The sequence below is a fragment of the Primulina tabacum genome, chromosome 4 (assembly GCF_025594145.1).
Source record: "Primulina tabacum isolate GXHZ01 chromosome 4, ASM2559414v2, whole genome shotgun sequence".
Lineage (NCBI taxonomy): Eukaryota > Viridiplantae > Streptophyta > Magnoliopsida > Lamiales > Gesneriaceae > Primulina > Primulina tabacum.
The window spans coordinates 5,967,254-5,981,880 of NC_134553.1; the positions used below are offsets into that span (position 1 = coordinate 5,967,254).

At 32.1% G+C, this 14,627-nt stretch overlaps 1 protein-coding gene across 1 annotated transcript; it reads left to right on the top strand.

Annotated features, from left to right (window-relative positions):
- The first annotated feature begins 7,200 nt into the window (after window positions 1–7,200).
- LOC142542802 (putative aspartyl protease At4g16563) lies at window positions 7,201–8,901 on the top strand. The gene has a single exon (XM_075649629.1). The coding sequence runs from the start codon at window positions 7,259–7,261 to the stop codon at window positions 8,720–8,722; it is 1,464 nt and encodes a 487-aa protein (XP_075505744.1). The 5' UTR covers window positions 7,201–7,258; the 3' UTR covers window positions 8,723–8,901.
- The last annotated feature ends 5,726 nt before the right edge of the window (window positions 8,902–14,627 follow it).

A 14,627-nucleotide genomic window follows, 5' to 3' on the forward strand; every position in this document is an offset into this window, starting at 1 on the left:
TTAAAGAGCACTATATTTTATTGGCAAAAAAAAGTAACATATTTATTATTATTATTATTATTATTATTAGGAGCATTGAGGATAAGATAATGGCATAAAAAGCGTTGCCGGTTTAGTATTAGATGCAATGATTGGCGATTATTGTAGGGTCCATAGTTAATTGCCCTACTTTATTACATAATTCAATTATAAACAATAAATATGTATATATATTTTTGGATATGTTAATAATAATTTATCCTATATTAGAGTATTGTCCCAATATATATAGAATATATGTAATTAATAATCTAACATACATTTAAATGAAGTTTATAATTTTATGGTTGGTAATGTTGACATATATAGATAAGATACCATTTATTTTCTCAGAAATGGTTGAAATTGAGACAGTTAAGAAACTAATCTTGATTAAACTTTTTTAAATAGAATTAGCTCTCTTTATTACAAATTATCATACCGAGGGTTACTTTTTTTAAAAAATAATTTGTTATTAGATCTTTTATGAGATCGTTTCGTGAATCTATATTTATAAGTCGGGTCGACTCGACTTATATCTACCATGAAACATAAGTTTTTTGGCAATATTTTTTCATGAGTTGAATCGGTTAGAACTTGTCTCAAAAAATCGATATGTGAGACGTTTATCATTCCAAATTATATCGTTGAAATTTGTATACGTGGCTCCTCTACGGTACCTTCTGGAGCCACTGAAACATCTTTTTCATGGTTAAAGCTAGTGATTATTGAGATATAGACTTTGAGTCCCTCGAAGCTTTGGAAAAACAATGGCATGGCAAATTTGCGACCATGTCTCCATTTGGACACTTCCATGCATATTTCATACACCCATACCTTTCCATCCACCTTGAAAGAGCTCCAAATTTTGCATCCTTCAATACTTGGTCATGTTTTGGCAACACTTTGGACATCTTTTTTTCGAGGATTTTTGTCGCTTTTTTGCTATAAAAGTTCTTGGGATGATGTTTTACTTTTTTTATTTTATTTTTTTTATTATTATATGCAATTGTGTAAATAATATAAGTTGAGTTGCAAATAATGTTGATCAAATTTTGGATTTGAAAAGGGATAGATGAGAAGCCTCCCACCCGTGAAAGAAATCAAGAGAAAAGTAGACGATTGAATGAAATTTCACAAAAACTCACGTGAAATGATCAATGAATCAATTTTGTGAAACATATAGTTTAGTAAGAAGATAAGTTACATGGCATGGATTGTTAGCTATCGACTAAATATTATTCTAATTGGATTCGAACAAGGAAAATTTTAATATAAAAGATGAGGTTAAAAAAAAAAACAAATAAACAAACGAACAAACCTCTATGATTAGGAAATGTATAAATTAGAGTTGGGAAGCAAATTTTAAATTTATAACATCAACCAACTTTTGAATATTGAATTCGAATTATCTTAGTTTAGAGTAGGTATCTTGTGAGACGATCTCACGAATTTTTATCTGTGAGATGGGTCAATCCTGCGGATATTCACAATAAAAGTAATACTCTTAGCATAAAAAGTGATATTTTTTCATGGATGATTCAAATAAGATATATGTCTCACAAAATACAAACCGTGAGACCGTCTCACACAAGTTTTTGCACTTATTTTGTTAGTGTTTTTTTAATGCTTTTTGAAGGCGTAATTTTGCTTTTGGGTTTGTGGGATTTTTTTTATTAAAAAAACTAAAATTAATTATTTAATTAATTAAAATTTTAGGTGAAAAGTAGCGTGGGAAAATGTGAACCACCTAGAAAGATCGGCCCATGTATGGTGGGCCTAACAATCTTGGCCCTACCTAAAGCGAAAGCTACGTCTACTTAGAATCTTCTCGGTGAGATGTCCTAAAATTCTTAAAATTTTCTAATTTAGTTTACAAATTAATATTATCATATAAAGAAAGAAGCCAGAAATTCCAAAAATAACTTTTTCTTAAAAAAACTTATATAAACACATAATTTAAGTGAACATTGTTTCTAAAAGAATTTGTAATTTTGACATGAATTTTGTGTTTTTCTCTCTAATATCTAGGGATGATAATTTTTCCCATTGGTTTGGAGTCAACGGGAAAAATCCGAAACGGGATGGGGTCCCCGATTTTTTCGGTTTTTGGTTCGGATTCGGGGAATTTTTTAAATATTCGATGTAGTTCGGGGCGGGTATGAGATTAATATTCCCATCCCCGAACTCACTACGAAAATAATATCAGTAATAAAATAATAGTATTATTAGTATCAATAATATAATAATAATATTATTTCTTAAATATTAATAATAATATTATTATTAATATTGATATTAATATTATTATCAATATTATGACTAATAATAATAGATAATAATAAGTTTTGGTTTGAGAAAATATCTGAATCCGTCATCGTCTTGTCATATTAATATTTTAGAAACGGAGATGTAGGCGGAGATGAGAATTTGATCTCCGAAGTTTCAAGTTTGGAGATTCCTCGAACCCGGAAAAACGAGAATTGGGATGGTTATGATGGTGAGAATGGAATTCAGAGACGATTATAAGAATGACAAACCCGCCCCTGCCCCACCTCATAACCATCCCTACTAATATGGCTTTGGGTAAATAATAGTGCTGTAAATTAGTAATATTCGCCTTTGCACAAATTACTCCTTTCGTTATTTTGCTTAAATAAAACATTTTCCTCAAGATTTGCTGCCATTTCCAAAGCACCAGCTGTCCATTTCTTTGTCTTCACATGCATGTATCCACTCTTCCATCATTTCTCTCTTTTTGTCCACATACATCCAATTAATTACAAATATCTCAATAAATTGTTGAATTTGTGGATACCTAAATAATATCAAGATGAAACCAGAATTTTATGAAAAATCTAATGACATGTCATGTCTATAATGCATTGAAATATAGTGACATAAATATTTTTAAGAAATAAATAAATAAATGTGTTTTTTTATATATATTTATTTATGAACTTAAACTTTAAATTAATAGTATATATTTTCAAAGAATCGATTTCTAAGAAAATTAAATTATGGTTTGAATTATATTTTCTGCTTTATTTTTATGGTACAAAACATCTAGAATTCCTCTAAAATGAGTTGGATATGCATGAAGGCATACAGCTCACAACTGGTTGACCTTGGAAAGTTGATTTTTATTACTGTTGCGACGTCCCGTGAGTCTTCAAGTCAATATTGAAATATTTAAAAATATAACCTCTGTTTGATTCTCACTTAGATATATGACCTTAATTTTTAATTAGGTGGTTGTTACTTCTTTACCCTTTTCACATAAATCCAATAAAAGATATATGAATTTATTTTTTTAATTAAATTATTATTACTTCTTTACCATTTTCATATAAATGTAATAAGAAAATCATTTTGACATAATCTAATAAGAAACGAATGCTTCTGTTTAAAATTTGAAAAAGATTACAAATGTGAGCAGATATGTTTTGAAAAGAAACGGACTAGAAATTAAGAATGTTCAGGAAGTTCTTTGGAAATTCTGAAGCAATAGGATATCAAAAGTTGGCTTTCTTAGTTTTTTTTTCTTCATTTTTTTGTCTTATTCTTAAATCAATAGAATATTAAAATTCAAGAACCTTCGTCACTATAACATCACTACTTTTCTTATTCTTTAAAAAAATAAATAAATGTAAAAGCAATTCACATTCTTCTACTATTTTTTTCGCCTTTTCACATAGTTTACAGACAAATGAACAGAAATAACATAAATGATCAAGAGTAAACAAATAACAGAAATTATACATATAATCGTTACCTAGGATAAGCAAATGATATCGGACTGTTTCTTTTTTCGTTATGAAAGATATGTAGAAGAAAGCATAAGAAAGAAAAAAATCTAGAATATGAGAAAAGAGATAATGATAGAGAATAGGAGGGAATGTGCCTAAAAAAAGATATGTAGAGGAGGGAAAATCAATATTTTAAATTAGAGTAAATGAGTAATTAGGTTAGAATAATTATGATTGAGCATGTAAGGGTAATTTTGACCAAATTCATATAAAAATTTTAAATGAAGGTTAGTTTACAAATTAAAATGGTTAGAAGGTCAAAAATCTAAAAAATTATCGTATGAAGGTTATATTTCAAATTATCCCAGTCAATATTATACATAAATTATTTGAATACATGTCATTTACGTGACTTTTATTTTGTTGGTGTATTTGTATAAGATAATCAGTCATCATGTCATCGTAAAATAAAAAAAAATTGATGAACCCCACATTTCTTGTTTTAAGGTGACATGGTCGACAAATCATCTTATACAAAATAATAATCAGGAATATGTGTGTGTATATATATTAAATATATATATATATATATATGTGTGTGTGTACACTCACACAAATGAATACCATGTTTAGTCTACCCAACTCATTAATTTTTTTAAAAAATACTTCCTTTTGAATTTTTAAGAAATAAAATAAGAGTAGGTCTATTGTGAGACGTTCCCACGAATCTTTATCTGTGAGACGGATCAATCTTATCGATATTCACAATAAAAAGTACTACTCTTAGCATAAAAGTAATATTTTTTATGGATGACCCAAATAAGATATCAGTCTCATAAATTACGATTTGTGATACCGTCTCACACAAGTTTTTGTCATAAAATAATTAATTGGATTATTATTATTTGTTTAGGTGCAATCGTACGCTTTTACTGGTAGTTGTGGATTGAGGTTCATCTGCTTCTGAAGGAAACACGCATCTTAAATGCCTTTTCATGATTACTCTTTCCATTTATTTATTTGATGTGTGACTTACGAAAACTGATTACGATATTCTCTTGTCATCGATAAATAAAAACTATAACAAATTTTCATCAACAAATCTCTTCAAACATTTAACACGCACGTGTATATAGATAGATATGTATATATTTTATGTATATAATAAAGTACAAGTAAATTTTATGGGAGATGATTTTACGAATTTATATACGTGAGATGAGTTGATCAGATCTATAATTACAAAAAAAATTGATATAAAAATAATAATTTTCGTGAACCAGATCAATTTGAAGATATGTATCATAAAATCAATACATGACACGACGATATCAATTTTTTTTTAATAAATTCCTTCAACTACTGTTTTTAATCTTTTATAGTTCTCGCAAAAAAAAAAAAAAAAACCTTTTATAGTTAAGCCAAGTGTTACAAAGCTATGAATCAATTTTCCGATTGTTGTATTATTTTTATTTATTATTATTATTAAATGTGAATATTAAAGTGTGATATCTAAATAAAAATAAATAAAGTAAGTATTGATTTAAGGGAATTTAGAAAGATAAAATAAGAGACTTTTAACCCTATTTAGGTAATAAATGTCTTTGGTTTAGTAGGCAAAGAGTGCAGCAATTACTTTCTTAAAGAGACCGGACCTAGTTGGCTAGCATCCCAAATAAATAAAAAACTCACACGGATCGTATTTTGTGACACAAATATCTTATCTGGGTCATCCATGAAAAAAATTATTTTTCATGCTAAAAGTACTATTTTTTATTGTGAATATCGATGGGCCCGTCTCACAGATAAAGATTTGTGATATCGTCTCACAAGAGAACGTCTCCCCAAATAAATATCAATATCATGGCCAAAATTATTTTCATTCTGTGGATGGTTTTAAAATATATATCGTTGGATAATATGTATCTTAAATATGAAAAATTGAATTATAAGCAATCAGTAATTTTAAATTTTCTTATGATAAATTAATAAAATAAAAATTGTTCTTTTCAATTAAATTAAGGAAGGCATTTTTAATCATAATTTGTCAAGAACTGCTTTTTTATTTATTTAAAAAAAACACACAAAGCGAACGGATATCCAATTTAAAAAAAAATAAAGTAAAAAGAACGAATATCCCTTCGAAAAGTTGTACGAATATATGCAAATTTTTGTCGTGTTGTTAAGTAATGCAGGTGAGAAATTAAAGGACGAAATTAACAATAATTCGTAAAGATGAATTTAAATTAAAAAGTTTATTATATAAAACTGGCAGTAGCCTCCAAAAATGTATAAAATTTAATTTTAAAAAGAAACTGTATGATTAGTTTTCGGCATGTCACAAATCGTGGAGCATAATTTCACAAATGTCATTTCATGTAGTTATTTCCCAAATTTTCCAATAATAAAAAAGTGACAAGTGTCGTATTGATATATTATTATTATTATTGTCCACACGACAGTTTTCCTTTGGATTGATTGGCTCTCTCTTTTGTTATTAAAATTTTAATAAATATGTAAATATATCTGAATTTTAATCCGAAAATACAAGTGAAAAAACAATCATTTAACTATATTTTCTCAAATCAATTTAAGCGTGAATGTGAAAACTTTTATTTCTAAAAAATATATCGAGGAACAATAATTATTCATGATAGATAGAGTAATAAAAACGTGACGTTTCGTTTGATGTATCATTTAAAAGACTTGAGTTCACACCGTTACCACTATCAACAAATTTTACCAAAACGACAAACGTTCATTTCTAAAGTTAGCATCAAAGCCAAGATTGTAACGAATACAATAATTGAAAAGTAAATTGTTTAGTACAAAAATTGATCATACTGGGTAGATTAATTGAAACGTGACATTTGAGATGCATCACATTTTGCAAGATTTGAGTTACATCGTTAACACCATCTATAATTTTTATTAAAACGACTGGAGTCCAATCCCACAAAATCCCTTTAATTGTATAAAAATCATTAACTACCCAATTACGAATATCGATTGTATCATTCAAATGATATTACGTCAAATAAACCTAGCTCATTTTTAAAGACAAAAGCTACGATGAATATGTTTGGGAATAATTTCCTCACTTTATTGTGAGGAGCACTCGTACATTCCTAAAAGTTTGAATTATGCCTATACTAATAGCTGTGATTTTTTTTTTTTTTTAAATAACAAAACTCAAGCAGGTAAATGAATTGAATTTGTTTTATCAACACATTTTATCTATTTAATTAAACTCTAAAACCACATTTCTAAACATTGACTAATACAATCAAAGTCTTAGTTACTTGAATATGATTGGTGCCTGCCGCAATAACATGGAAGGTAAAGAAGAAAATTGAAGTCCACGTTTTAAAAAACCCCAACCCCACAAGAAACCTTGCCTCCAATCCCCCCTCCTCCCCTCTTTAAAACCTCCCTACTCACTTACTCTTTCTCTCTCTCTGTCTCTCAGTGCTGAATATATACATAACTTCATGCTCAAACAACTGCAGTATTTCCTTTCAATGGCTTCCCCTCTTTTCTTACTTCTCATCTTTACTTTTTTCTCCAGCTCCCAAATCTCTCCCACCTACTCTGTTCTAGTTCTTCCCTTATCCCATTCCCTCTCCGATACACAATTCAACACCACCCACCTACTTCTCAAGTCTTCCGCCGCCCGCTCTGCCACCCGTTTCCGCCGCCATCGCCAAGTGTCGCTGCCACTCTCACCCGGCAGCGATTACGCACTGTCTCTCTCTGTTGGTTCCCAGACCATCTCCCTCTACATGGACACCGGTAGCGATGTCGTCTGGCTCCCCTGCCACCCTTTTGAATGCATACTCTGCGAAGGTAAGTCCTCTTCCATCACCAATCCCGGCCCGCTTAACCATACCTCTGCAACCCCCGTCGGATGCAAATCCACCGCCTGCTCCGCCGTCCACTCCTCCCTCCCTTCTTCCGACCTTTGCGCCATGGCCATGTGCCCCCTCGAAACCATTGAAATCAGCGACTGCAAATCTTTTCACTGCCCCCCTTTTTACTACGCTTATGGGGACGGGAGCTTCGTCGCCAAGCTTTATGAAGATACCTTTTCCATTCCCAAGTCGAGACCTCCCCTGAAATTGCCCAAGTTCACTTTCGGTTGCGCAAATAGCGCTCTGGGTGAGCCTATAGGTGTTGCTGGATTCGGACGTGGCGTGCTCTCTTTGCCTGCTCAGCTTGCCAACAAGTCACCTGATATTGGTAACTACTTTTCTTACTGCCTCGTATCACATGGCTTCGACCCCACCCGCGTCCACCGACCTAGCCCACTGGTTCTGGGTCGATACGAGGAAAAGAGCAGGAACGCTTTCACACAAAGTCACGTTCTTTACAGCTACACGCCAATGTTGGACAATCCGAAACACCCCTATTTTTACTGCGTTGGATTGGAGTCACTATCCATAGGAAAAAGAAGAATTCAAGCTCCGAGGAGTCTGAAAAGAGTTGATGGGAGAGGCAATGGGGGAATGGTGGTGGATTCGGGCACCACTTTCACTATGCTGCCTAAAACGTTCTACAACTCGGTGGTTAGTGAATTCACTAATCAACTCGGGTCGGCCCACCGGAGGGCGAGTCAGGTCGAGGAACGGACCGGACTTAGCCCGTGCTTTTACGGGAACCATGGGGAGAAATTCTTGAGAAATGTGCCTGAGCTGGCATTCCATTTTGTGGCCAATTCAACTGTGTCGATGCCGAGGAAGAATTACTTTTATGAATTCTTTGATGGTGATGCAAAGCGGAAGGTGGGCTGTCTGATGCTAATGGACGGCGGAGATGAGGCGGATTCCGACGGTGGGCCGGCGGGGCTGCTGGGCAACTATCAGCAGCAGGGGTTTGAGGTGGCGTATGATTTGGAAGAGAAGCGGGTGGGATTTGCGAGGCGGAAGTGCGCGTCTTTGTGGGATACTTTGAATTAGAAATTGTTAATACTTTAGCGAGATCATAATAAAAAAATTGTAAATGTTTTTTAATCATTAATGAAATGATGTGTAAATTCAATTTATTTGTCTGATTTTATAGATATTATAATCTATTAAAAAACTTATATTACCGTTTGACAAGTTAATTTGTTATAAAAATATTTGATCTGACACCATTTATAAAAAAATTATTTTACCCTAATCAAACCGACTCATCTCATAAATATAAGGTAAAAAACTAATGAGATCGTATTTCGTGAGACGGATCTCTTATTTGGGTATTTTTTATGCTAAAAATATTATTTTTTATTCTGAATATTGGTAAGATTGATCCGTCTCACAGATAAAGATTCATGATACCATCTCACAGGATATCACCTCAATTTTTTTTAATGTGTGTGAGAAAGTTACTCCCAAAAACAAAAAAGTCAACGGACATTACTACAATTATTATAAAATATTTCTGAAAATAGGCACAAAATCAAAAATCAAATAATTATAAGTAATTCTATTATGTCAAGCAAATGATAGAATTCGATACAATTTCATATTATATTAAGATCGATGTCATATTATTAAATCACAAAAACTTTTAAATAAATAGACAGAAGATCTTTAAAAATAATTACATAAATAGAGAAATGTGTTGTTTCTTTTTTTTAAAAATAAAATAATACCTGTACCTAATATTCTAAAGTTACTTAATAACTTTTTATCCTTTATTTATGTTTTAAGAAATTATAATCTTGAATTAAATTTAATCAAAATTATTATATTTAATTGAACACGCGTGGAGAAAAGGACAAAAGACGCCGCACGTAGGTGTTGTACAATACTTGAACTACTGGCGGAAAGAGTCTGCTCATATCCAGCTGTATGCCAACTTGCACACGTACGCGTCCCCCATTTATGGCACGTGTCACGCGACGGCAGCAATGCACGTAAAACTTTATTTAAAATTAATCGACTCGAAAAATTACTTTGATACATAGTTTCGATTATACTAGGTAGGTAGTTTAACACATGACTATCTATATTTGTGTAGATTTTCTTTAACAATGTACTTTTTAAAGCTACATGTATTATGAGTGTAACAATTTTTTATCTTTTTTTATATCAATATTCATGCGTTTAGTATTTCAAGTTGACAATGTGCTTAACATAATAAGAAATTTGGGAAAACAAGGAATTTGTAAATCGAAAATAGTTAGGGAAAAGATTGTGTTGTGTTCAAATGAGAGAATTTTAATAACATGTTTCAAACTGACTATACAGTATTTGCTCATCTGAAAATCTAATGAGGGATCTACTCCGTAAATAAGTTATTATAAATTCGAAAATAGAAAATCCATATCTGACCCCACTGTTAGCTAGTGAATTTTGGCAATTTTAATGGTACAATTATTTATTAGGATTTGGGAGGTGAGACGTGAAACATGGTTTTCGAATTCTACCCCGTTAAATTTATAAATTGACATCGTCAATATATATTTTCTAATAAAATAAAATTTTGTTGTATTTGTTTTTACCGTACCTAATATATATAATCTTATAAAAATATCGCTGATATAATATACTAAATTTGACATTAAGAGAATATATTTTGGCAATATTATCAAATTTAAATAGAGGGAAAAAAGGTGATTTCAAACAATTGGACGTTTACAGAAAATTTCAATTTAAATATAAATTGTTCATTATAATCGATCACCAAATATTATTTTTATAACTATTTAAAGTAGTTGTTCATCCATAGTCATGTCTCACTCATTTTTATTAGACGAAAATGATAACGACGTCAGGTAATTCTGCGTAAGAAGTAAAGTGAGGCCCAGTTATATCGAAAAACTCGATGATCCGTTTGGTGCAAATCTCATCCCAGTATTTTGATTTTTTTTACAAGCCAAATTCAAAGCAGAGCAAAATCAAAGAACAAGTTCCTCCAACATCCAATTTGTTTCTACTTTCCCTCCGTTTGAACACCCCAAGTAACTACCATTTAAACCCAAGCACCAACGGCTACGACATTCAAACCCGACACATAACAACTTTTCCTAATGGTTCTTCGAGGATTTGTTGTACGACAGCATATCATCATCACCATTATGCTCATGAGAATCGTCATTTCTTTTCCTTTTGTCGGATGAAGATGATGTCAACTCTTGAATTCTCCATCTAGGTCTTCCTCATCATCTTCTTCTTCGAGATCTTCCTCCGATTTCAGGATCTTCATCGTCGTCTCCAGGGTCCAGGTCACTACCACCTGTTTGTGGTTCAGCACGCCCAAAAGGTTGTATCAGATACCCATTGTTGTAAGCTTCCTCCTGTAACAAGCTAAATTCAGTTAGTTGAATCAACATACTTGAAATTCCTATCCAATTAGTAGACATGATTTTTTCTTCAAAAGTTTTTGGGCATTGCTACAAGATAAGGAAAAAAATTAAGCATATCCAAAGAGAAGAGAATGCAAGAATAACTTGCCATTAAGAGAAAACCAAAATCAAAGAATGTTCACAAATCACACTCAGCCACCAAATCATCACACCATTAAAAGTAAACCAATCCAAAAAGAGACATGATAAACACTTGTATTCTGCAGATACACCTTAACTTTGAAGAAGATACACATTTTAGAAAAGAACAGAATAAATAACATACATAGTTCAGTCTCAGCTAAAGTAACAACAAAAAGTAGCATACAAAAATACGATCAATAAACCAAATAATCAGGACATTGATGGAAGAACAAGACAATTGCAAGACACATGTTTTATGTACAATGCAAGGATTCAACAGGCAGAGTTTGATGGCACAAAATATTCCTCTGAGTAACTAACAGCATGAAACCCTTTTCATTTATACTGTTGGTATTTAATGGCCTCGAAAGGCTCACTTTTAGTCATGCATCTTTAGAAAACTTCCTAGAAACTTCAAATCATCAAGTCTTTACAGAAAATGAGTTCTCAAGCACGAAAGTACTTCCAGCAAACTACTCCAAGATCTGTTCACAACGAAAACTTCCATTTTGACTGATTTTCTATTGAAAAACACAAAAAATAGTAAGAATATCAAGAAATAACCAAAAGATAAAATAATGTTGTGCTCGACTCAAAATTGAAAAACTTCAAAAGCCTTGACAATTATGACAGAAACTCAAAAGAAATTTTTTATGGGCATACCAACCATGACTTTTAGCTACATATGCACACAATAACCTAGGAATAAAAACGTTAATATGATCCGTAATTTGGTCGCAAGTTTATAAATCTATTGAAAATTAATAGAATACCAACAAATGAAAAATTGAATACACTTTACCACAGACGAGCCAAAAGATTTCCGAGATGGATTAGAACTTGCACTCGAATAGGCAATCCTAAGCTAATGTGTGAGGATACGAATCAGCTTTTGATATACAAGAGAGAGAGAGAAACAAGATTGGCATTCCAGTTCAAAATTCAACCTTTATGAAAACAACTAAACAAACACTGTTGTCCATAAAGTTAAACAGAAAGAGTATCAATTTTAATCAACCACAGTTCACATCTAGCTCACTACTAACGCAAATCACCTCTGGTAGTAGTTCTCCTACATTGACATGAAATGAGAAATAAAATAGTACTATGAAAATTCTTCTACGGAAATCAAGCCGCGTGGCTCATTTTTTATTCGCATATAAAACTACAAAAATAAAAAGCTCGAATTCGATGTTATTGTGATTATTACAAATCAATATAAGATTATGAAGACTGTGATAGATATTATGAGTGCTTATTTTATAATATTTCCCATCAATAACGAGGCTGATGATTATAACAAAATCAAGAAAATCAATAATAACAATTTCTTAACATTTATATTGGAATCCAATCAATCACAATCAATTCCAAAAGCCCAATTACTAACCCCCAAATCTCTTTCACTCACCCAAAAGAATCCATACTCCAATGAACAGCAGAAGAAGAAGAATCCCAAGATTCGAGGGAAAACAAAAAAAAAGTGGGACAAATTAAACGCAGTAAAAGCTTACCAACGACAAGATGCGGGAAAGGCATACAGCAGAGGTAAAAGCGATAAGCTTGAAGAAGAGGAGGACCACGGACGACGCGCCGAACAAACTTTTCTTGCTGGAAGTGGCTCGCTATAATGGGGGGAAAGACAAAGCCGAGGCAAAGTAAAAGCAGGAGGAGGGATGGCAAAGAGAGCATAACAAACAAAACAAAAACAGAACAAAGAAGCGATACAAGCGAAGACGAAGCAACTATAAAAATCACACAAACAAGACAAGAAAAGAACAAGGACAAACCCAAGAATTGAAGGTACGTTCAGGGGGAAAAAAAAGGAAGAAAACAGCCACAGAAGAGGCTTACCAGGGTGTAGAAGGGTGAAAGCAACCCAGCACAGGTAACACAAAGAAGCTGGAAGAAGACGGACGAAAGAGACACCCGAGGCAAATTTTTTGTGCTGGACTCTGCTCGTTGCAACTGGGGGAACACGAGAACCAAGGCAAGGAAAACAAAGGAAGAAGAGAAAAACTGAAAAACGAAGGAACCTCGGTGCAACCGGAAGCAACATGGTGTGGTGGAGAGAAGAGAAGAGCCCACGTGATATTGTCCCTCGGTTGTGGTATAGTGAAGTGACACGTGTTTTTCTTTTAAACAGGAACCGTACCTAAACTGGCCAACATAAACTTATTCTCGCTTTCATATAAGTAGATATGATTACGAGTATTTTCAAAAAACTGATAATGATGATAAAAACATTGATAATGGATGTTGCATTAATAAATTTTAAATTTTTTCAATTATTTAAACTGATCTTATCATAAGCCCAAAAATCTGTTAATTAATTTAACCCACAAATATTTAATTTTAAACTTTTAATTCTACCCTAAATACATGCTTCTAGGATGTAATGATATGAGAATAAATAGTATGTCTCTTGTGAGATGGTCTCACGAATTTTTATCTATGAGACGAGTCAATCCTACCGATATTCACAATAAAACTATTACTCTTAGCATAAAAATATTATTTTTTCGTGAATGACTCAAATAAGAGATCTGTATCACAAAATATGACCCGTGAGACCGTCTCACACAAATTTTTGTCGAGAATGAAATGAACATTCTTTTTTTTTTTTATCACAAAAACTCTCCCGAGACGCTATCATGTGTTAATTTTTTTTTCAATCCCATCAAACTCATGAGAAAATTATTTTTTTATGTTAAAAAAATTATTTTAAAAAAATAAATTTTCACTTTAAGTATGGATCAGATGACCCGTCTCACGAAAATAGATTTATGACGTGAGACCGACCACATTTATGGTGGTTGATGGCGAGGTTTTGTTAAGATCGATTTGAGTCTTCTTTAAAAGTGCTTCAATGTTGGGTTAGAAACCGAAGAAGTTATCGTTGATCTATAATGATTATTTTAAATAACTTTATAGACAAGTGCTGAAATAAAGTGAGTTGACGTAGCGAATATTTTGGTTAAAATTATAACAAAATATGTAAACCGAGAGAAGATATGCGTCAAAACTGATTGCGCAAAATCAAAACGATAGAAGTTGCTGCAAGGTGAGCAATTCTTGATACAATTTAGTTGCTACGATTCTCTGCTTCAGAGGTTGGACGATTATGTTGAATCAAGAAATTTGGTGCATTCTCATATAATGTCGATTGACATTCTTTGTGTTCTCGTTCACTCTTTTTTCCTTTTTTTTTTTTTAAAGATTTCTTTCTTTTTATATCAGCATCTTCCAATTATCATATTTGATTTTATCAAGGTTTTGAGACGAAGTGTGGAAATGTTGATGTACTTTATTCAAATTAAGTGTTTTTTGTCCTTTTGAGTCAACAACTATATTGAACATTGACATTTCATCGGTTCATCGGTTCT

What these genes read in the sequence shown, in the direction of transcription:
- LOC142542802 (XM_075649629.1), top strand. Translation starts at nt 7,259, where the DNA reads ATGCTCAAACAACTGCAGTATTTCCTTTCAATGGCTTCCCCTCTTTTC.